General features: G+C 42.2%; 2 protein-coding genes across 3 annotated transcripts in view; one reads left to right on the top strand and one right to left on the bottom strand.

The window, feature by feature from the left end:
- The first annotated feature begins 1872 nt into the window (after positions 1–1872).
- On the top strand, positions 1873–15792 carry LOC134448916 (metalloreductase STEAP4-like). Of its 2 annotated transcripts, none has more exons than XM_063198623.1 (5): positions 1873–2179; positions 2816–3285; positions 7098–7625; positions 7957–8121; positions 13922–15792. In XM_063198623.1, the coding sequence occupies exons 2-5, from the start codon at positions 2818–2820 to the stop codon at positions 14198–14200; spliced, it is 1440 nt and encodes a 479-aa protein (XP_063054693.1). In that variant the 5' UTR covers positions 1873–2179; positions 2816–2817; the 3' UTR covers positions 14201–15792. The 2 variants fall into 2 exon arrangements, with proteins under 2 accessions (XP_063054693.1, XP_063054694.1); XM_063198624.1 differs by lacking the exon at positions 1873–2179 and adding an exon at positions 2186–2310.
- A 5421-nt stretch (positions 15793–21213) lies between these two features.
- Positions 21214–23673, bottom strand: part of LOC134448781 (metalloreductase STEAP4-like) — a 9332-nt gene continuing 6872 nt past the window's right edge. The window contains exon 4 of the mRNA XM_063198439.1: positions 21214–21504. Within this exon, the coding sequence (XP_063054509.1) occupies positions 21214–21504 (291 nt within the window). The remainder of the gene's footprint in view (positions 21505–23673) is intronic.

Genomic DNA, 23673 nt, shown 5'->3' with positions numbered 1-23673 from the left:
GATTGAGGTGGACATATTGCATCATGTTATAATAAGCATTAAAATAAAAGTGGAAGTAGAGAAAACATTTTCATTCAAAAGAACAGCTTATTGATATGAAAGTCAACTGTCACTTGTAAACATGAATTCAACCTATGAAATCATGTCCTTTGATTCTAATCTTAAATCTGAGTATGGAGATGAATTCTCCATGTATGACAACCTATAGCTACAATGTAATTAAAAGTCCACCTTGTCTGGTGATGGCGTCCATATTCGATTAATTCATTTTGAGGTAGGCCTATTAAAGAGGTTCTGAACCTAATACACAGCATATTTGAATATTTGAATTAGCACCCTTCAAAACCCCTGAAAATGCTGCATATCAAACATGAACACTATCAAAGACACTTTGTCCTTAAAGCAAAAATGTGGGTTGAGACAAGTGCAGTATTTTGGGGTCAAAAAATATTGTTTTTTGTGGTGTCACCCTATGTTCCTGTTGCAATCATGAATTCAGACTACACTGAAATAATTTCCTTTTATATCTATCTTAAATCTGAGTATGGAAATTAATTCTCCCTGTATGAAAACCTAATGCTACATAATGTACTTAAGAGTTTACCTTGTGTAATCAAAGAAACGTACACTGTAGACTGGTGACGGCGGCCATATTGGATTCCTTCATTTTGATGTACTATGGGAATATACATTTATTTATACATCATATTGGCATTAAGCACCCTTCAAACCCCCTGAAAATGTTGCACATCAAACATGAACACTATCAAAGACAATATGTCCTTAAAGCAAAAATATTGGCAGAGAGAAGTGCAGTATTTTGGGGTCAAAAATCAGTGTTTTTTTGTGGTGTCATCCCATGTTCTACTGCCCATAACTAAAGAATGGAAAAAGGTAGACACAAACCTCTTTTTTCAGGTGAAAGTAGACAGTTCAGTGTAGTTTTCTGTAGTATTTGTGTTCACAGAAACAAAGAGCATTTTTTTCTGTGAATCTTGAAAGATTAGTAAAAATGTTAAAAATCGCTGACAATATGAGGCTCTCTGCTTTTAAAATGGCTGCCAGCCAATGACATAAGCATTTTCTTCCAATCTGAGCTTAAATCTGATGACATAATGGCTTTCCCCATGTCTGAAAACATAAAAATAACTGCTATTTTCAAATTCATACCTTATTTAGTCCAAAAGAAAAGTGATTGCAGGATTTTAACACGGTGGCGGCGGCCATATTGGATTTTGCCCGTTTGAGGCATTTCGGTACATTTTTGCGTCCGGCATACGGCAGATTTGGATTCAGCATCCTTGAATACCCCTAAATCAGTTGTATGCCGAAAATTAACATGATTTGCCTTCAGGTGTCAACTTTTTGGAAAAATGACCCTGACTAAAGGCAAAGTAGAGCAACTTCAGAGACATTAAAACAGAGAAAAAGGCTTTAAAACTGTTGATAATAGGTTGGATATTGTAGTCACTGGAAACTTGACACAGCGATATCTCTAAAATGGGACACATTACATAAGGCTTTGTCACAAGAAAAAGGACAAGTTTTGAAAACCTTTTTCAGTCAAATTGACAAAATATGTAGTTGCTGCACTTTCCCTTTGTACGGCAGTATTGTGTAATCACATCACAGAGTTATGCAATAACAGAAAATTCCTTTTGTCAATGTGCCATACAGCTAACTAGTACACTGGACTTTCCAGTTTTGAGCCACCCCATTTACTGGTAAGACTTCCCAGATATCTAACACAGGCACACACACGCACACATGCAGAGTACCTCCAGCTCTGGAGTTTCCCAAAATGCCAGTAAATGCTCTGCTCCGCTTGCAATTCCTCGTTACATTTGGGAGAGGTTGGCCGAGGTCTCTTCCCGCCCCTTTACACACACCACACACACAGACACACGAACACACACGCACATACACACACACACTGACACACATAACAGATAAAGGCGGGAAAACGTCTCTGTCCCTCAATCCCATGCTCTCCTTTTAAACAAGACAGTCGCTCATAAAACCTGTTTAAAGGATCATGAAATCGAAACCCTAGAAGAGCTGGAGTTTGTTGTGCTTTGAGGAGGAGTTTGGTGTACGGGCAACACTGGAGTCCACAGTGAGGAAAAGAGCTGGTTCAGGCATCTGAAGACAGGATATTTTTCTGCAGCCGAAGATTAATGTGAGCTAAAAACAGTTTTATCCTTATCCTCTCTAAAGTAATATTTTTCTTCCTGAACGTGAGCACCTTCAGGACGCAGCCAGCTGAAAATGTTTATACATCACTCATTGACCTGTTGGTGTTGAACTTTGGTTTGTCTAATATTTGATTTATATTGTTTTGAAATCCGCTGTTCGTAGACCGTGAAGTTGTGTAGTGCTTTTTAGTCATTTTTTGAGAAGGCAAAGTGAATTGACTCAACTCTTGCACCTCAGAGTTAGACAGTTAGGTTTGTTGGTCAGAAGTGTAGTAAAAAAGACTGCAAAGCCCTCTAAGTGCATTTGTGCGAGTTTACAAAAATAGTCAGTATTTCAGTACATTTTTGTAAACTCAATAATCAGTCCATCTCGTTTTCCTTTTGGATGAGATATGCAAGGTAATAACACCTGCCTTTATGTGTGAGATTATGGAGAATATGCTATTCAATTTGCAATAACTTTTAGAGGGTTTTGTATCTAAACATTTCAGTTGTATGTAAACTTCCTTTCTAAGATGCATGGAATACTCCACTACAAGTGCCAGCTGTGGTATGTGTTTGAGGATGGAGGAATGTGACCTACATGTGGCATGTGTTTGTGTTTGTTTTGTTTCCCACAGCCATGAAGTCAGATGTTATTGCCATGACTCCGCTGAGCCTAACCCTGGGCCAGGGCGGGGAGCCCAAGCAGGGCACGGTGTGCATCTTTGGCACGGGAGACTTCGGACGATCGCTGGGGCTCCGTCTGCTCCAGGCAGGATATGAGGTCGTGTTCGGCTCTCGTGACCCCAAGAACAACTCCCTGGTGCCCAAGGGTTCAAAGGTCATGACCCACGCGGAGGCCGCTCAGATGTCTCGGGTCATTTTCATAGCCGTGCAGCGGGATCACTATCAATTCCTGACCTCGCTGACCTCCGCTCTGAAGGGCAAGGTGCTGGTGGACATCAGCAACAACCTGAAGATGGGCCAGTACCCACAATCCAATGCTGAGTACCTGAGCAGCCTGGTGCCTGGAGCGTCTGTGGTGAAAGGCTTCAACACCGTGTCAGCCTGGGCCCTGCAGTCAGGCGCGCTCGACGCCAGCCGACAGGTGAGAGGCATGACATCACAAGAGGCCAAATGACTCATACCAAAACAGCATGTTTTTCTGCAAAAATGTAAAAAAATAAATAAATACTTCATACTTGCCCAACAAGTCACGTTTACAGGACTTTTAATGGGCACCCTACTGCCCCCTGCTTCCCGCACATCACCACCACCAAATAATTAAAAGAACTCAGGCTGCATGAAACTCAAGGTCATAATAGCCTTGGTGACACATTACCCAAAATTGTGATATACAGTAGAGTAGAGAGTAGAGTAACTTTATTGATCCTCGAGGGGAAATTCAGGTGTCAAGTAGCTTACATAATACACATAATGCCCACATGAACATTTCAAGACACATATAACACAGGTAGGGGAAAAAAGTAGCACAGTACAGTAGTGCAGTAGGCCTATAGTACCTTAATATTAGCAGGTTAGTTTGCCTGCGTAAAATTAGCAGCCATAGTGTGTATAAGGCCATTGTTGCTGGCTGATTGGGTTCCCTTAGCACAAAGGCACTGTGGTTCCAGCTAGACTGAAATCTAGCTACTGTAATGTTGCAATACTGCCAACCACAGTTAGCTGCAACTAGCACCTAACAATTATACATTGAGCATGCTATCAAAGATGCTAAAATGATATTCATTTAGCTAGGTTACTTAGCGCCATGTAGGTAATTCCAACGCATACACAGCAATGACCACATGGCATTGAATAGTTCCGATCTTTGAGATTGATAGGAATGAACATAAAACTTTACATTTACTGCCATTTAGCCTACAGGTTAGCAAATGAGCACGACCAAAACAACATGCTTATCACATGGACCACACAACATGAGAGAGTACCTACAAAACTGATTATGCACATCTAACTTTTAAAGGGGAAAATAAATTAATCTATGAAAGAAAGTGAGGCATTTTCTTCTTCCGGATGGAAAAGCACACATCTGCTTCTGCGTGTCATTGTTGTTGGACTATACACGGCAGCTACATGAGGAAAATCTGAGCTTTGTTAATGGCAAGCCTATCCAACCTTTCAGAATTTACTGCTGGCGAAGCCTACACAAAGAGGCATTGAAATGTGAATGCAAAAAGTGATAGGCCTAGTCTTTCTTTACACGCTAATTGCAAATCACTTTTTCATCTGAGACAAGAAGACAAGTTAAGGCAAGACGCTCTAAGGTCATATGTGTGCATATGCCCCCCACCAGTGTAAACCACAGTTGTAGAATTGAACAATTAGTGAGCTGGCCCATGTGATAGTAAAATACAAGATGCCTTAGCTCATTGTAATTCACAGGAAATGTCATTATTACAGAAATTCAAGCATGCTTCTAAAGCTTTGTTTAAATATACATTTGGAGTAGTTTAACTCTTGAAATGAGCTGCTGCAACTCTTGAAATGACCGGCTGCAATATATTATTGTCTTAGTTCAATTTCATTTCAGTTTCAATGTTATTAAGGATAGCACCTTGAGATGAATCATATCGTGTTCAAGGTGGTCCGTCAATACATACTAGACAAAACACAAAACACATTCACACTCAACACAACTAACATTGTACCCCAGATCAGCCCCCATTCCTCACCAACCACTGGGTTTCCAGCATATACCGGTATGCATGTCAACAGAAACACATGGTATGTTAGCTACGCCTTGACTTGTATGTAATGACTGTAAGAAGATGACCGGTGACTGTCTTCAAGAAGATACAATAGCTGCTCGTATTCCAATGCAACCCCACACTTTGGTACTTTTAACGTCTTTACCCTACTTTGTGGTTAATCACATAATTGCAACCTTTAATAATCCTCATGTGACTCGTCATGTCTGGGCTCTAGAGTCCCATTATAAACCAGCCTATTCATTCTTTAACCTTTTAGGGAATCTCTCTCTCTCTCTCTCTCTCTCTCTCTCTCTCTCTCTCTCTCTCTCTCTCTCTCTCTCTGAGCAGACTCAGAGGCTCTAAGCAGGACGTGGTGGACATTGCCCACAGAAAAGATTATAGGACAATATAATACAATAATGATAGTAATTATTTATCTCTGTCTGTGGCATGTTCATCATCATGGGCTTCTCCAGGAGATTTTGAAACAGGAAAAAAACATAAACTAAACTAAACAGAAAAAAACATAAACTAAACTAAACTAAACTAGAAGCGCTCAGAGAGCACAGACCTCCGCCAAGGAAGCTGCTTTATGAAGCTAGATTTATGCTTCGGACGCATAGCCTCTGCGTCCGTCCGTTTTCTGTCTATGCGAGTCCACGCCCCCCTCTCAGAGGCTCTGCGCCCGTCGTCGAGCGACTCGAAAAAATTCTAACTATCCGTCGGACGGACGCGGAGTACGCAGACAAAAAGGTGCTATGATTGGTCGTCTCGCTACTTCCTTGTTCTGTTCTTGTGGCAGCGCAAGGCCAGTAGTTTGCGAGAGCAGAGCTGTATTCTGTTAAAATCTGTATTAATGCCTTGTGTGTAAATGTGTGTAAATACACGAAGCTACAAGCTAAGTAACAAACAATGCATCAGTTGAACACTCGTGGCACAATGCCTGCAGCTTTACTACCGTTCCTCCACCGAATGTAAACACACATCGGCAGAATCAACTGTCTTTACATGATTGCATTGCTCGTGAAAACAGACTGGGTATGTCAAATAATGATACCAGTGCTTTGCAATTTGTGTGAAAATACCTAGCTAACCAGGATAGAAAGCAACATTGCTTAATAATGACCGCAGTGCTTACAATGTAGTGAAAGTAGCCTAATCGCGCAATTTCAAATGTGGCTCGCGACGAGACCTCGGACCTCGCAGAACTCGCAGATGCATGAATACAATGTTGGTTCGTGGCCACTCCCACGCGAGTTTTGACGAGCGCAGTTGCAGAAGTCTAATCTGACCGTAGCCCTTTAATGCGCACCGTACCTCCAGTGGCACGCTGTAATAGTCATTGAAATGTACCTACCATAGCACTACAATACTATGACACAACACAGGCCCTTTAGTAATGCACCACGACTTGGTCATTACCATACTGGTAACAACAAATGTATAAAGCCGCATCTTAAGGGGTTAAGTCTTTCTGCCTTCTTTTTGTTGAGTCCTCGCAATTCAATTTCTGGTCACTAGGGGCATCTAGATATATAGGCCAGCGATGGTGAAGAATCATTTAAAAAGTCCTGGTTCCGGTTTGTGATCCGGATCACCACCAGAATTTAATCACTTCTTTCTTGGGTCATGAGCAACAACTCCAGAAAGTTTCGTCAAATTACGTTGATCAGTTTTTGAGTTATGCTGCTGACAGAATCTTTCCAAAAGTCCTGGTTCCGGTCCGTGATCCGGATCACCACCAAAATTGTATCACTTGTTTCTTGGGTCATTAGCAACAACTCCAGAAAGTTTCGTCAAATTCTGTTGATTAGGTTTTGAGTTATGCTGCTGACAAACAAACAAACAAGCAAACAAACAGACAGACAGACAGACAAGCCGACAAACAAACAGACAAACAAACAGACAGACAGACAGACAAGCCGACAAACAAACAGACAAACAACGCGACCGAAAACATTACCTCCTTGGCGGAGGTAAATAATTCTCTCTGTTTGTGGCATGTTCATACGTGCTCTCTCTCTCTCTGTCTCTCTCTGTCTCTCTCTCTCTCTCTCTCTCTCTCTCTCTGTCTCTCTCTCTTCTGGCCAAGCAGGCCGTGGTGGACATTACCCACAGAAAAGACATTAAACTAAACTAAACTAAACTAAACTAAACTAAAGTAATTTTCTTTCTCTTCCATCCTCTTCTCCGTGTTCTCCTCCAGGTCTTACTGTGTGGGGACGACCCTGGTGCCAAGCAGGCCGTGGTGGACATTGCCCACAGCCTGGGTCTGAGTGCCCAGGACAGGGGCTCCCTGCGTGCTGCTGGGGAGATAGAGGACATCCCCCTGCAGCTCTTCCCCATGTGGAGGCTGCCCCTCTGGATCGCCGCGGGACTTCTTTGCTTCTTCTACTTCTATCTACTGGCTCGCGATGTGATTTACGCGTACGTTATGAATGGAAAAGACATCTCATTCAGGATGATGATATCGCTGGCTAATAAAGTCTTCCCCATTGTTTCGCTAATCATGCTAGCTCTGTGCTACCTGCCGAGTGTTTTGGCGGCCATCTTGCAGTTGTATCACGGCACCAAGTACAAGCGCTTCCCTGATTGGCTGGATCGCTGGATGCTGTGCAGGAAGCAGCTGGGATTGGTGGCTTTGGCACTGGCCTTCCTGCACGTGCTCTATACGCTAGTCATCCCCATCAGATACTACGTCAGGTACAAGGCAGCGGCAAGCACCATCTCACAGGTAAGAGGACATACACACAAACACACACAGTACATGCACACACACGCACGTAGGCACGCACGCAGGCACGCACGCACACGTTCACGTACACACACACACACACACACACATGCACACTTTTTGATGGAGATGGAGAGAAACGTGCATGAGCGCACACATGTAACATGTTAAATACTAAACCCATTCCCTAAAGTTAAGCTATGTTTGAGATATTTTGATCACTTATTGAAGCAAAGGTTACAAAACAATTGTACTGTAATTTGTGTATTTCATTGGTTACTTATTTAAGCAAAGTTTACAACACAGTTGTATTGTTATTTGTGTGTTCCAGATCAAAGAGAACAAGACGAACCCGTTTGACACCACCCTGGCATGGAGGACGGACTCCTACTACTCGCTGGGGATTCTGGGATTTGGCCTCTATGTGCTGCTGGGCATCACCTCTCTGCCCTCCGTCAGCAACGCACTCAACTGGAGGGAGTTCCGCTTCGTACAGGTACAGCAACCTTTATCAATTATAAATCTTCACCACACACATATTTTTCCATCAAATACAATCACCCAGCGGCCGCCCAATACACGCACGCACGCAAGCATGCACACACACACACACACACACACACACACACACACACACACACACACACACACACACACACACACGCACACACACACACACACACACAGAATCACTCTGGATTATCCCATGCTTGGCTCATCACACCTTCCCCACAGTGGTATCAGTAAAAGCAGATATAGCTAACACCCTGCCACTGGCTTGCCACAGACAGACATACCCCAGCAAGGATTAGCTATGTTGGAGAATAACAGCCCTGCCAGGGGCCGGCCTGGGACTGAAAACTAGCCCGGGCATCTTTGGCAGAGACCAGCCCCTTCACATAGCACCCTGATTTTCTATATCAGGGATGGGCAACTGGAGGCCCGGGCGATACATGTGGCCCGCCTCCTTACTCAGTGCGGCCCTTACATAGATAAAACATGACTTAAAAAAAACACTACTGAGTTAATCCATTGTAATTATACTATTGACCGATAGAGAACACTCCTATTCATTCCAAACAATAGGTCCATCGCCACTCAGTAAGCAACCAACTGCACCTCGAACTCTGCAAGTTGCCATCAGAAATATCCCTGGTCATGTGGCCCTCCGATGGTGGTGATAAAAAAATGTGGCCCTTCTTATCATGAAAGTTGCCCATCCCTGTTCTATATGATCTTATATTTGTTCAGTCCACTGTCAATATTAAAGATAGAGCAATAGAACGACCCTTCTGAACTGAGGGCCAGTCATACGAAAAAAAAAAAAAACCACAGCATCAACAAAAACAACAGCATCAGCTCCCGAAGACTATCGGCCCATCTGGAAAATGCCTTGTTTGCCAGATGACCAGGCCAGCCCTGAGCCCTGCTTACACAGCAGCACCGCACAGGCCACCGTGGGTGGATGGCATGGCATGGCCTCTCCAAGCAAAACCCACACAGCGTGTGTATACAATATAAACTAGATTAGCATAATACCGAGCTGAGCTCACACTTCTGCAGCAGGCCACAGCAGGCTAGATATGGCTGAAGCCTAGGGGCCCTCACCAGGCAGGGCCCCCCTGATTAGCCAGAAGTGAAACATTGCAGAATTGTGACAAGATGCAACATTGAAAAAGGTATCTGTTGCGTTTAGTACAGATGGTAGACTATATTATCCTGAATTCCAAGCTCCAAGTAATTATGACACTGTCTATATAATTTGTTGGGACATTTTCCCTCTAGGGGGCCCAAAAGCAACCTTTAGGCTAGGGGCGCCAGGCCATCTTAATACGGCCCTGGCTACAGCTACCACCTCTGAGTCTACAGCAAGGGGGGTAGACAGCTTGTACCTCACACCAGTCATTGAGTGTGGCTGTGCTGAGCATGCTTAAAATATTCGGGTAGCGCTTTATTTCAGCAAGTGCATTAACAGTGTACTGTATGTGAATGAAGAGCTCTTTTCCAAAACGCTATACGTCCATTTTCAAAAATATCCAAAAATGAAGTTTTGTCATTGTCTTTCTCAGTTATGTAATACTGTTGAAATCAGTGATTAATGTTTTTATTACTTATGGATTAACAGATAACAATGACTCAGTTACAATGTTTCTAAGGAATATTTGTGGAATTAGTATTTAAATGGCTCTTACAGTATAGAGTTTTTTAAAAAAGAGCTCTTCAAATATGTAGCAGCCTTTTATGTTCTTTGCTAACATTGTAAAGCACAACTGTACATACAATACACCACAACAATTATAAATGTACTGAAATGTACATTATCCTGCCCGCAAGGTGCAGTTTGTATCAAGTGTTGTATGTTTTTATTGTGCTTTTATTGTGTAGTTTCTGTGAACAATATGCTTAAAAAAAGGTCAAGCATCTCAGTTAAGGGGAAATTGTCATGCTGTAAAGGCAGTTTGGTTACTAACAAAAGTAGATATTAATGAGCCTTTGTCCAAAGTCTTTTTTTGTCCTCTGAAATTCCTGAATATGAAACCAAGCTTAAATGTTAACACGTTTATTAAAGATCCTTACAGGTGCATAAATTACGAATTACGAGACATAAAACTTTGCACTCATTGCAAGCGTAGGTTAATTTAGTTTAGAGTGTTTCATTTTCGAAAGGTCAGACATGCAGCCCTTGGGTTTAGAAGCGGCGTTGGGAATAGATGGTTCCACTTTGCTCCATAATTAGATGAATCTTGAAAGGATTTCATGGTCAGATGTGTGAAGATTGGTCTGAAAAAAGGAGAAAACACTTGCACACAGTGCACACCATTAATGAGTACACCCCTTTTTGAAAAATATTTCAATAAGCACACATAAGTTATTTCCAAAATGTGCATAGAGTAGGTTTAATACAGCATCTGTCGAGCTTACAACAGAAAAGCAAGTATAACATAACTTAACACATTTGTCCATTTTGTAAAATTATCGTGGTCCAAAAGTGAGCACACTCCAACCCATGTCAGTCCCACTGCCATGCTTTACTGTACGCATGAAGCAATTTTCTTTATACTATGTACTTGGTAACCACAACACAAGCTTGACACCATTTAGAACACATTTGTTTGTCTTGGTGTCATCAGGAGAACAAACAGTTAGGATGGACCCACAAACACTGAGCTCTATACGTCACTCTTTACTTATATTATGTAGCCTATGTACAGTACAATGAGATTGCAAAAGAGTTACATTGTGCAATGCTATAATAGATACAATAGGGACAATGACAAAGCTCTGGCATGGTCCTGCCACGAACAACCACAGCACGGCACTTGCAAAACCACAGGACTGGAAGGACTTGAGATGACCCAACTACCAGCTTAGTGTTTACATAGCAATTACACAGGCAAGACTCAGCGACGCCAAACAGGAAGCAAAGATAATAACATGATTGGAATTTGAGTTTGTGAAGCCCACCAGGCCATCCTTCTCATCTCCAATGTGTCTTGGGCAGCCGTGGCCTAGTGGTTAAAGAGATGGGCTTACGATCAGGGGTTGCAGGTTCAATTCTCACCCTTCCACTACCTGTGTGCATTCCAATATGCAGACTTCCATCCTCCGCTTGTTTCCTCAAATTTTGCTGACGCCCGGCCTCCGTGGAAAAAACAATTAAGTTTTCCCGCAGTCAGCCTAGTCACAACCATTTTTGAGGGACTGTTCTTCATTCACCATCCCAATTTTATACAAGGAAATGACATTAGAATTGTGCTTTTGTAAGATATTGAATTAATGTTCTGTCGTCTGTGACGTCATCATGAGATGACAAGCAGGAAAGTGAGCAAGGATGGATGGAAGTCCACATATTGAAATGCACCCCCTATCTCACTCCATGGCTGAGGTGCCATTGAGCAAGGCACGTAACCCAACACGGCTACAGGGACTGTAACCAATACCCTGTATTTAAAATAACTGTAAGTCTCTTTGGCTAAAAGTGTCAGCTAACAGTAATGTAATATCTAACACTGTGCGGTCCGGTTCTCGATTTTGATTGTCTGATAGCCAGTGTTGGGAGTAACTCGTTACAAAAGTAACTAATTACTGTAATGCATTACCTTTTTGAGTAACGCAGTAATGTAACTGATTACAGGGGAAAAAATCGGTAATATGTCCTCGTTACAATGCAAGTAACTTGCACATTACAACACATTTTTTTCACCTAAATTTTGTGTGGGTATTTTGTTTTCTTTATACAATGTTCGCGGATCACAGCGAGATCAGCTATTGCCTACGATAGCCTACGTCCGCGCAGAGATTTTAAAGTTTCACGCAGAACATTGCTTCCTCTTTCACGCTTCGTCTCTCAAAACGGCAGGCTGACAAAGGATGACCGATCCAGAAGATCCAGCTTGCTCGTTTTCAAGATGGGTATATGCCCACTACTTTGACTCCATTGAAAATAAGGACGGCAAGAACATTTAAATTAAATGCACACTGTACTTGAAACCCAAACCGGTTTCCACGTCGAAAAACAGTAGCCTACAAACAATTTGACGATTTGAAGAGGTGCCATAGCACCACCAAATTAGTCAGGAAAGGAGGGGATGCATCCCATTCGCACGAGACAGGGACACGGCAGGGTAGGCTATCCGACGGGGGGGATGAGTATGTTGCACCCCCCTCACTTTTGTTCAACTAAACATCACTAAAATTGAAATAAATCAATTTGAAATAAAATATTATAGGCCTCTTGGCTCATTAATGCTTATTATATTTCATTGTAGCTTCAGCTGTACTTATCAAGCCTCAGCTCCACTATCGTCCTTGGCATTGTTCAACAACGTTTATGACAAAATCTAGCGCATGTGGGGGGTTGGGTGGTCGGATATAAAAAAAAAAAGAAATTGAAAAAAAAATTGGAAATAATTTTTAAAAATCCGACCGGACGATGACCAAACCTGACAAACCAACCGGAACCAAACTTTTATTTTTCTTAGGCCTTATTGTATGTGGGTAAGACACAATTCCTGAAAATGTTGGTTTTCAGTCTGCAGGCTTCCAAAACGACTTGTGGATGGCAGGTGAAAGTCATGCCACCTCATAGATTTGCACTGTAGATTGCCAAATCCTTATTTCCAGTCATTTTGGCTAAAGTAACTAAAAGTAATGCAAAAGTAGTGTAATGCCTTACTTAAAAAAAAGTAATGTTGTAATGTAAGGCATTACTTTTAAATGACAGTAACATGTAATAAGTAGTGCATTACAGTTTTTGAGTAACTTTCCCAACAGTGCTGATAGCTGTGGTCAGTTGAGCGTAAACCTACACCTTCCAACTGAAGATTCTGTGCGCGTCTAAGTTAGACCAAGCGCATCTACGTCTGTAATGAGAATATGTTGCAGTTTTGGTAGGGAGTCTGCAAGAAGAGCACATCTTTGCACCATCTATGGTTGGGGTATCAGTGTGATAGCAAAGATATTTAATTCCTGCGATGTTTATCGCCCCTTGCTGAGTTTTTGTAGTGAAGTGTGTGTCTGGCAGTGCGACGACGCACGCACGCCGAGTAACATTGCCGGGGTAACCATAATCACTTCCTCAAATTGTCGCGGATCAAATTAATTGTTATTAAAACACGGCACTCCGCTTAGCGTCGTGCCCCACTCCCCTTGGCCGTTATCAATCAAGCATAACCCACGGCCTCTCGTGGCTTATTGCTTAAGTAATGCTAATGGTCAATACCACAATTCAGTATGATGATTTTAACAGGTTTGTTGGTTGGTACATTTTCAGGTTTGTTGCATGACTGTTTGCAAATGTGACCAATTGCCCAATATTTGACCTACATAATTCCTAATTCTAATCGATGAGGCAAGGAAAGGTAATTTTATTTGTATAGCGCATTTCATACATGAATCCAATTCAATGTGCTGTACAGTAAAGTAAGATAAAAATGATGTAAGTTAAAATAACATGAAACAAAATAACAATAAAAGCATAAGGCTTGGCAGGTGAAAATAGAATAAAAAGAAGTGAAGACAAAAGCAAGAAATAAGGAAAAAAGACATGAAAAAATATCAAAAACATTTAGGTCTCTAAGAGAAAGCACCAGAGAAAAGCTTTGTCTCAAGTCTGGTCTTGAAACTATCAACAGAGAAGTAGCCTAGTTTGTCTTGATTCTGCCGTCCTCTGAGCACCACTGAGGCTGGAGCAAAGACATCCTTCTTCCATTTGTGCTACTACGTACATATCCCTCTGTTTTGGTTCTCACGTCATCTCTTTTTCTAACCCAAACCTCCTTTTTCTCCCCCTATAGTCTAAACTAGGTCACGTGACCCTGCTGCTGTGCACAGCCCACACGTTTCTCTACGGCTGGAACAAGTTCCTGAAGGCGTACTCCTACAAGTGGTGGACGCCGCCTGGCTACATGCTGTGCCTGGTGGTCCCCTGCATTGTACTGGTCTCCAAGGTCATCCTCATGTTGCCCTGCATAGACCGCACGCTCACACGTATACGGCAGGGCTGGGAGAGACCTGGCACGGGCTACAACGCACAGCTCAATGGTGGCGGCACCCGAAAACCGCTAATGGCCTAGGGAAGGCCCCAAAGTCGATAATACTTTAGAAGTGGGTTTGCATGTTAGCCACTAACTAAAACATCATGCCTAAATACTATCTATAATTACTATCTGTGGGCAGTCATGGGTATGCGGTTACGGCGGTTACAGCGTCAGACTTGTAGCCCAAATGGTTTGACTCCCGACCCACCAGGTTGGTGGGGGGAGTAATTAACCAGCGTTCTCCCCATCCTCCTCCATGACTGAGGTACCCTGAGCATGGTACCGTTCCTGCCGCACTGTTCCCTTTCGGACGCCATTGGGGGCTGCCCCCTTGCACGGGTGAGGCATAAAGGCAATTTTGTTGTGTGCAGTGTGCAGTGCTCACTTGTGTGCTGTGTCACGATGACAATGGGAGTTGGAGTTTTCAAGTTGAGCTTTCACTTCGCTTTCACTATAGTGGTATAGTGGTGTCAACAATGATTGATCCGGCGATGCAATCCAATGCGGGGCATGGACGATCCAATTTAATGCGGCAAGTTCCAGAATCGATGCGGCAATTTTTTTACGTTTCAATTACTTCCGTGGATATTTCGGGAGCAAATGAATATTAAATTAAATAAAAGTACTTCAAAGCATTGCAAGACTGATACAGACTGATCCAGACTGATACGGAAAACAGCCAATAAATTGTTGCTCAGTATCTGACTACTTATTTTGCCTCATCATGACTGATGAAACATTTGCTTTGCTTTCAGTAGAAATGTAATGTATTGCAATGCACTGTAGAATTGAATCGGATTGGATCGAATCGCATAGAATCGAATCAAATCACTACCTCCCGAATCGTGATCGAATCGGATCGTGAGGGCAGTGCCAATCCACACCACTACTATATACGTGACTTATAAGACATTCATACAGACAGTATTTAGGCATTTGTTAATGGCTAACATGTTAACCAAAGGTTGGCACATTTTCTGTACAGTCAGGGTATTGCATTTTACAGTAAGACATGACACAAGTGACCCACCCAGTCATTTTCCCCTGGAAGCAACTCCCTTTCAGTTTGTATAACTTTGCAACATGATTATGCTTTTGGTTATGAAAATATTCGCTGTAAAGTTTTTTATCTTTTCTTGATAAAGTCTTATAATTAAAGGTTAACTTCTGCCAATTTCAATATGCTGTTGTAATGCTCACACTACCCTGGACTTGTCAGTACCTGGGCGCAGGTGTATGTTTACACTTCCAAAAACATCTTGATTTATTCCCAATACCATCCAAAAGGTGATACAACATCAGCAGACGACTAACAAACAGCCAGATCCCAAATCCCAAAAAGATACCTTTTGGGATAATATTTGGAGTAGGCCTATGTTAAAAAAAATGCAGCATCACCGGGTACTGACAAGTCAAGGGTAGCTTGAGCAATACAACAGCATATTGAAATTGGCAGAAGTTATCCTTTAAATACAATGTAACGTGCCGTATAATGAAGTCCTGTTATTTCATACATGATTCTGTGGCAGCCAGGCTATTGGAATGAGTTTTGCATTGATGTTTTGTACTTGACATGCTGTTTTATGAGTCCTCCTGAAGGAGTGTTGATTAAAATACCTGACTTAAAAGCAGTGTCTGATCCGATGTGATGTAATGTGATGTGATTGTTACATTTTGTATAGTGTGTGTTATATATTCACAACCTGAGTGCAAAGCGTTTTTCGTGCATGGTAAGACTTTATTTTAGGGATACATCTATTAGCAGTAATAGGCTACATACAATATCAATAACTGTGTAAGTAACTTGTAAGGCATGTACTAAGTAAAATCAGACAGTTGTTAGACATTTATTCGCAAATGACTTGTTCATGCACGATAAGGGATTTATTACCAATATAACCTTAGTAAGGACCTAGTAGACCTAGATTTCTATTTATGAGTAAGCAGTAAGGGCCAGAATACAATGTGTATAAGGTCCTGGTACACTGTGTGAACAAACCCTGAACAGTATGAAAACAGATGTGGAATAAGGGCCGCTATTAAAGTGAGACATTGCTCAGCCCAGAAGGCTTAAAGGATTTATGCGGAGTTGGAGCAAGTTTGCCTCATTTTTGCATGTTTGGGATGAAATACAGTCACTCTAGAGCAAAATCAAGGCAAAAGGATGCGTTTTGAGAAAGTTTGATAATATCACGTTAGCCTCGTTAGCCATATCAGCTATGCAATATGATAGATTGCGGGTATCGTTTGTCGGCGGTTACACACATTTCAAAAACACAACATTTTAAAGTCTTGCACAGCTCAAAACAACGTCACACGTACCTCGTAATATGTTGAGGGTATCCACACATAAACCGAGGTGTCCAAAGCCCTTCATGTATTCTTGAAAGGTCTGCAGAATGTGTTTTGTGAAGCTACTACCTTGAGAGTATCTAAATTATGGTCAAGCCAACTATTTGACACTAAAGTCCACCAAGTAGATTGCCGAGTGCGTCGCATCATCACCTGTGGTTACTCGCTATGGAAATCGGCAATCTACTTGGTGGACTTTAGTGTCAAATAGTTGACTTGACCGTACTTTAGATATTCTCAAGGTAGTAGCTTCACAAAACACATTCGGTAGACCTTTCAAGAATACCTGAAGGGCTTTGGACGCTTCGGTTAATGTGTGGACACCCTCAACATATTACGAGGTACGTGTGACGTTGTTTTGAGCTGTGCAAGACTTTAAAATGATGTGTTTTTGAAATGTGAGTAACCGCCGACAAACGATGCCCGCAATCTATCATATTGCATAGCTGATATGGCTAACGAGGCTAACGTGATATTATCAAACTTTCTCAAAACGCATCGTTTTGCCTTGATTTTGCTCTAGAGTGACTGTAATTCATCCCAAACATGCAAAAATGAGGCAAACTTGTTCCAACTCCGGATAAATCCTTTAAGGCACACACTTAGGGCCCCCACTCTACCCAGCGCCCCCTTCTTACACCCAGCCCCCGCCTCCTGAAGCAAAGTGTAAGATCTTATATAATGCTGCATCATTCTATGTAGGCATGCAGAACTCACTTATTCCACTCATTAATTGCCTGGTTAACAGGAAGCATTATATAGCAAGGATTGGACGTTACTTCTCAATGACAGTGGGATGGTGAGATGTCATTTTTTCATACACCAATTAGTTTTAATTGTAATAACCCTACAATAAATGCAGAATATAATGATGAGTAATAATTTGGAAGCAAAACTAAGCTATTCCTTTGTGATAAATAAGTTCATGTTTGAGAAGCTTCAAGAAGTGCAGTGCATGATGGGTACGCCCTTAGTCAGAAATGCAATGCATGTCCAATGCAGCAATGATAATATTTCTGTTGTTAAGTACATGGCAAGTTGTTTGGATAACAACTAAATTGCACGAGTGAGGGGAGGAGCTAGCCTAGATAGCGTACCCATCATGCACTGCACTTCTTGTTCTCAAACATTAACTTAATTATCACAAAAGATTAGTTTAGTTTTGCTTCAAAACTATTACTCTAATGTTCTGCATTTATTTGAGGGGTTTTTACTATTAAAATTCAGTGGTACATGAAAAAGATTACATCTCACCAACCCACCGTCATTGACAGGTGTACGTTCAATCCTTGCTATATAGTGGTTCCTGTTACCTTGCTTCCATTGATATGGACAGGAGAAAACTTGATGTCTCCGCTGCAAATTAATTATTTATTTAGTATACCTTTACACTTTACTGATTGTGGCGGCTAGATAGTGAGGGCCTGCGTGGTGTGGGGGCCCTAGGTCATGAGGGGGAGCTTGGTAGTGCAGGGGCCCTAAGCCATCTGGGCTGAGCAATGCATCACTTTAGAATAGGGACCCTTATTCCACATCTGTTTTCACACTGTTCAGGGTTTGTTCACACAGTGTGTCGGGAGCTTATACACATTGTATTCTGCCACTTAATAATTACTAATAAATAGAAATATAGGCTTACTGCTCCTTACTCAGGTAGTAATAAATCCCTAATTGGGCATGCACAAGACATTTGTGAATACAAATACAAACAACTGTTTGATATTTCTTAGTACATGCCTTACAAGTACTTACACAGGCATTAATATTGTATGTATTAGTGCTAATAGATGTAGCCTATCCCTAAAATAAAGTGTTACCTTGTGCATTTAGTTTAGCTAATTTGGTTTTAGATTTTTGTCTGTGTGAAGTAATCTGCAAAAGCAGTTCTGCTTTAGTTAACAGAAAAAAAATGTATGATTATTTCTTCCAAAATATTGCTCCTTTGCCGTTTATCGTCTCTGAGATTACGTGATACTAGGGTTGCCAACTGTCAATGAAAAAAATACGGGACACTTCATCGTGCCGGGGGTCTAAAATTTTGCATTTCTTAGATGTAATTTCCTGCATTCTAACGTCCCGTGTCCCGTTTCAGTTCAATACGGAACCCGTACTTTTATCTCTAAATACAGGACGATTCCGTATTTCAAGGGACGGTTGGCAACCCTACGTGATACCCATTCTTCAAAATCAAATGCATTTTTTTTCCCTGAGAAAATGAATGATGCATTCGCCTAAATTATGGGACTCGGCACACAACATGGCGAGCAGCATGGCACTAGTAGTGCTACTGCTACTACTGCTCAGGGTGCATTTCTTGAAACCATAATTGCTACCTACATTAGCTACTTTGTTGTTTGCAATGCAATTTCCCATTGGCAACTTCCCAGTTTTCCAACTGGCTAACAACTACACTTTCGAGAAACGTGCCCCAGGCTTGTCTCTGTGGCTTAAGTAGGACTGACGCCAGAAGCAGAGCAGCAACTGTAATTGAATTGAATGGAGCAGATAACGATTGCTGCTTTGCTGAGCAGGCTGGCGTTCTGTTGGCTGTCCAGAACGGGGCTGAAAGCAAGCTGGCTGGCTCCCCCTCTGACCGAACGACTGTCCGTCGGCATCGCTACCGGGGTGCTGGCTCGCCTTGAATGTACTCTACAGTAGCTAACGATAGATAATGCCTTCTCCAATGATGGATCGGGCCTATCACGCCTTGGCTGCACCCTGCGAGTAGCACTTGCTTTTGGCAGTTTAAGTGCATGAATGAGTCCCAAGTCCAACCACCCACCACCATCCTCCCCCAACACCCCCCCTCCCCCTCCACAAACTCTCCCCCCTCTCTCCAACCTGTCCTCCCCAAGGCTCATTTCCGATGAGATGCCTTCTCCCTTCCGCAACATTAAAGCAGAGGAATTGGCGGAGCCAGTTGCTTCCGAGCTGTTTTCTTTTGCTTGTTTAAGGCTGGATGCTCATTTGATGTGAGGGGGATAGGCCTACTCCTCAGCAAGTCTCTGTCTCCATTCATCATGATTATGACACACTTACCTGATGATACACACGGTGCTCTCTCATGCTTAGTCATCTTAGGCTCCATTTCATGAATGTTTTATGCAAATGAATCTGCCGTCAGAGGCGATTCTAGTGTCAGTGGGTGCCCCAAGCAAAAATCCAAAGGAATGAACATTTGAAACAAATAGTTTAAAATTCAGCTGTTCACCATTTAGTGGCTTCGACTCTTTGTTCATCGCACTGCGCACCTAGTACCTAGACATATGGCACAGGTGACTTTGTCATAAAGGTGGCTTGCTTTTACACATTAGTTTTCATTAATGTGTAATGTGTAGGCTACATATGCTAAAGGGATATAGAACAGCAAATATTTATATTCATCATTCCTCAGCCCTAAATGAATCAAATGTTACCATTAATGCTCCAGGCCCAGCCAAATAAAATGTGTTAAACCTGTCTATTGCATGCACACGTGTAATACTTTTATGATCCGCAATTTGCTGCAAATAGATTAAAACGTTTTCCACTATATGAGCCAGAAGTGGTCTTCCCTTATTGCTGTTGGCATAGACACCTGTAGTGCTATATTTTCCATAACATTAAACATTTCCTGTAAAATATGGTAATCAAAATTTATAAAACACTACTTTGCGCATGGAAGACATTTCACGGCCATATCAGACAGCATGCCTTACAGCTAAGCATGGTCTTCAACAGATGTACTGTATATTTTCAGACAACTGTACTTTATTGTGTGTAGAGAGTGTAGAGAGGCCCTTTGTATCCCCCAGGGGGTTATTGATTCCAACATGCCTTTTCCCTAAAAGCTGCCCTCCTCTATTTGATCTTTATCCGTCTGTTGTGTGATATCTGAAATAGCCTACAGAGGTGTGTGTGTGTGTGTGTGTGTGTGTGTGTGTGTGTGTGTGTGTGTGTGTGTGTGTGTGTGTGTGTGTGTGTGTGTGTGTGTGTGTGTGTGCGTGCGTGCGTGCGTGCGTGCGTGCGTGCGTGCGTGCGTGCGTGTACGTTTGTGTGTGTTTATGGGTAAAGGCATGGTACATAAATACTTCCGCTTTGTTGTATGATTCACTCTGGTCCTCAAAGTGTTCTCATGATGCCCCCTTCCCACCACCACCACCCCCACCACCACTTTCCTCTCATACACAACTCATATAGCCTACACAGAACTGTATACAGTTGCCTGATGTTTTTATTTTCACTTCCTGGTGTATAGTACTGTATGTAGGTCATCCAAATATACACAGCTGGATAACACTGCACCAACTATAATGTGTGCAGTTATTTTTATTTTATTTTTTTTTTACATTATTTTATCGATAATTAAATGATAAAATATAGGCCAACTATACAGTATGTCGAAGATGGATTAATTTTATTAAATAGCCGATAATAATACGAATGCACCACATATTAAAAAAGTATTACCGGTAATAGTTTTAAATAAAAGCAAGATAATAACAGAAATAAATGTCCATTATCATATACGATTATTACAATCACCATGGTATCATTATGCTCTCCCAGCCCACTCACGCACGCACACACACACACACACACACACACACACACACACACACACACACACACACACACACACACACACACACACACACACACACACACACACACACAAACACACACACACACACACACACACACACTGCAGTAGCCCATCACAGAGAAGTGGCTTTGTCCGTGGGGACAGTAGCATTAGCAGCAGTAGCATTAGCAGTGCTCCTCCTCCGTGGCTTCTCCCATCCCTGCCGGATGCGACTGACCCTGTAGTGGACGCAGGGCGTGAGGACCAGCAGCTTGAAGACCAGCACCACACAGGGCACAACCAGGCCCGCCATGTACGGAGGGGGAAGGTACCACCTGTAGCGCGAGGGCAACAGGAACTTGTTCCAGCCGTACAGGAAGCAGTGGACCGTGCACAGGAGCAGAGCCAGGTGGCCTAGTTTGGACTACACAGAGAGGGAGAGGGGGAGAAGGGGAGGGGAGGAGAGCGGAGAGATTTCACACTCATTTATTTGTTTTGACACATTGGCCCACACATCTACGGAAACATTATACAGAATACACTATATAGGAATGAGTGCAAATTCACAAGTGCGTATGAAGACAGTAACACTCACCTTCCTCATACGAAAAAGAAAAAAAAATTGCATGCCGATACAAGTTGTCAACAAAATATGTATTATTTCAATTATGATTACGACGATGATGATGATGATGATGATTATTATTATTATATTATTATTATTATTATTATTATTACAAGAATTGCATTGCCAAAACATGAATACTTTTCTATGTTTTAATATATACAGTTTATCTTATCCATATGGGTCATTTGATCTCATCAAATGAGGCTCTCATTTCCCTTTTTTTTTGACTATTCACCTTGTTAAATTATTTCAAGGACACACCCTTTCCGGTTGTGTCACAGGGACATTTAACTAGGTCTTTAGCAAGTCAGCTACTCCTGATGTTCCGCTAAAGCCAGAGTCAGATTGCAGGTCTCAGTCAGTCAGCTGCCTGCTTGGCTTATGAGCAAAAAAATCTCGAGGGGATACGGGGAAGAGGTAGAGGGTGGTAGGAAAAGTTTGCTCCCATTTCCATCTAATTCTCTCTATTATATGTGGGAAATGTATGCTGCGCACACAAAGGGCAAACAAATTAGCAGTTGCAACAGTTGCTGAGGGAATTTAGTTATATGAATTAGTTATATGAGTGTCACACACACACACACACACAAACACACACACACACACACACACACACACACACACACACACACACACACACTCATTTTCTATATGTGTCGGATAATGAGAACGGATAATGTCAACTATTTTTCACTCTCTCACATACTGGTGCAATCTGTTCCGCAACTCAGCCCAACTCTCTGCCTGACTCTCCTCTCCACACACACAGCAGCTGCCTGCCAGTGTTACCAGATGTGTTTGATCAAATCCCGCCCAAAAGGTTCTCAAAAAACGGCAAAATGCACTAAATTCCGCCCAATTTCGACAAATTGCATTGACTTCTATGGGCCCAAAGCGGCAAAAAAAAACGCCAAATGGCCATTTTTCTCTGTTTTTACCTGCACACGGCCATCCCAAGTAGCCCAATTAGCCGGGGAAAAACCCAATCTGGCAACACTACTGCCTGCCTGCCTGACTGACATTGCTAGAGCGAAGTACGTGTGTAGTATGCCTTGACCTAGATTATAATTTACCCCCACACACAGGGATGCTGACAGCTTTCACCGAGCCCGCGACAAAATTATCTGAAAGGGCCCCAAACTCAATAGCATACATACACAATATACTCTGCAGTGTTATTCCAACTCTTAGAGAGTTGGACCTACACTATCAAGAGTTGAATTTAACTCTTGAAGCATTAAATCAGCACTTCGTGTATACAATGTGATACAATAAATTGTATCATATCTTTACATGTACAACACATTCAAATCTTTTTTTTTTTTTTAAATTTCTAACCTTGTTTTTCTGTTTCTTGTATATTCTGTTTTACTCATTTTATTCTACTTTAATCTTCACGTCTATTTTATTCCTTTCTGTTTTGTACCCTACGTGTCCTGTCTTTGATAATGTGATGTGTGCTGCTGCCTTGGCCTAACCTGGTTCTCATGCAGATGGAAGTTGAGCGAAAATGCACGAAGGGTCTGCGTGAGAAACAAGCTAGCCTTGGCCTGGGTTCACTTGAAAAAGAGATTTCTATCTCAATGTGATTTTTTTCCCTGGTTATATAAAGGTGAAATAAAGAGGACCCGATTTTGGGCCCCCTCTCTGGTGGACCCAATTCTGTGCCTGGAAGAACTACGACCCAGTTTTGGGCCTTGGAACAACTGGAATAACTATCCCACCCAATTCTGTGTCTGCAACAATTAGGACCCAATTTTGGGCCTGCAACAACTAAAGGACCCAATTCGGGGCTTAGAACAACAACTAGGCCCCAATTCTGGGCCTGGAACACCTAGGACCCAATTCGGGGCCTGCAACAACTATAGGACCCAATTCGGGGCTCAGAACAACAACGTAGGCCCCAATTCTGGGCCTGAAAGAACAAGGACCCAATTCTGGGCCTTGAAGAACTATATTCGCCCC

This window comes from Engraulis encrasicolus, chromosome 5 (genome assembly GCF_034702125.1).
Source record: "Engraulis encrasicolus isolate BLACKSEA-1 chromosome 5, IST_EnEncr_1.0, whole genome shotgun sequence".
NCBI lineage: Eukaryota > Metazoa > Chordata > Actinopteri > Clupeiformes > Engraulidae > Engraulis > Engraulis encrasicolus.
This window is presented reverse-complemented; position numbering and strand designations above follow the sequence as displayed.

Coding starts and splice junctions, on each gene's coding strand:
- LOC134448916 (XM_063198623.1), top strand. CDS start 2,818: ATGAAGTCAGATGTTATTGCCATGACTCCGCTGAGCCTAACCCTGGGC. Junction 3,286..7,097: donor CGCTCGACGCCAGCCGACAG/GTGAGAGGCATG, acceptor GTTCTCCTCCAG/GTCTTACTGTGTGGGGACGA. Junction 8,122..13,921: donor GGGAGTTCCGCTTCGTACAG/GTACAGCAACCT, acceptor CTCCCCCTATAG/TCTAAACTAGGTCACGTGAC.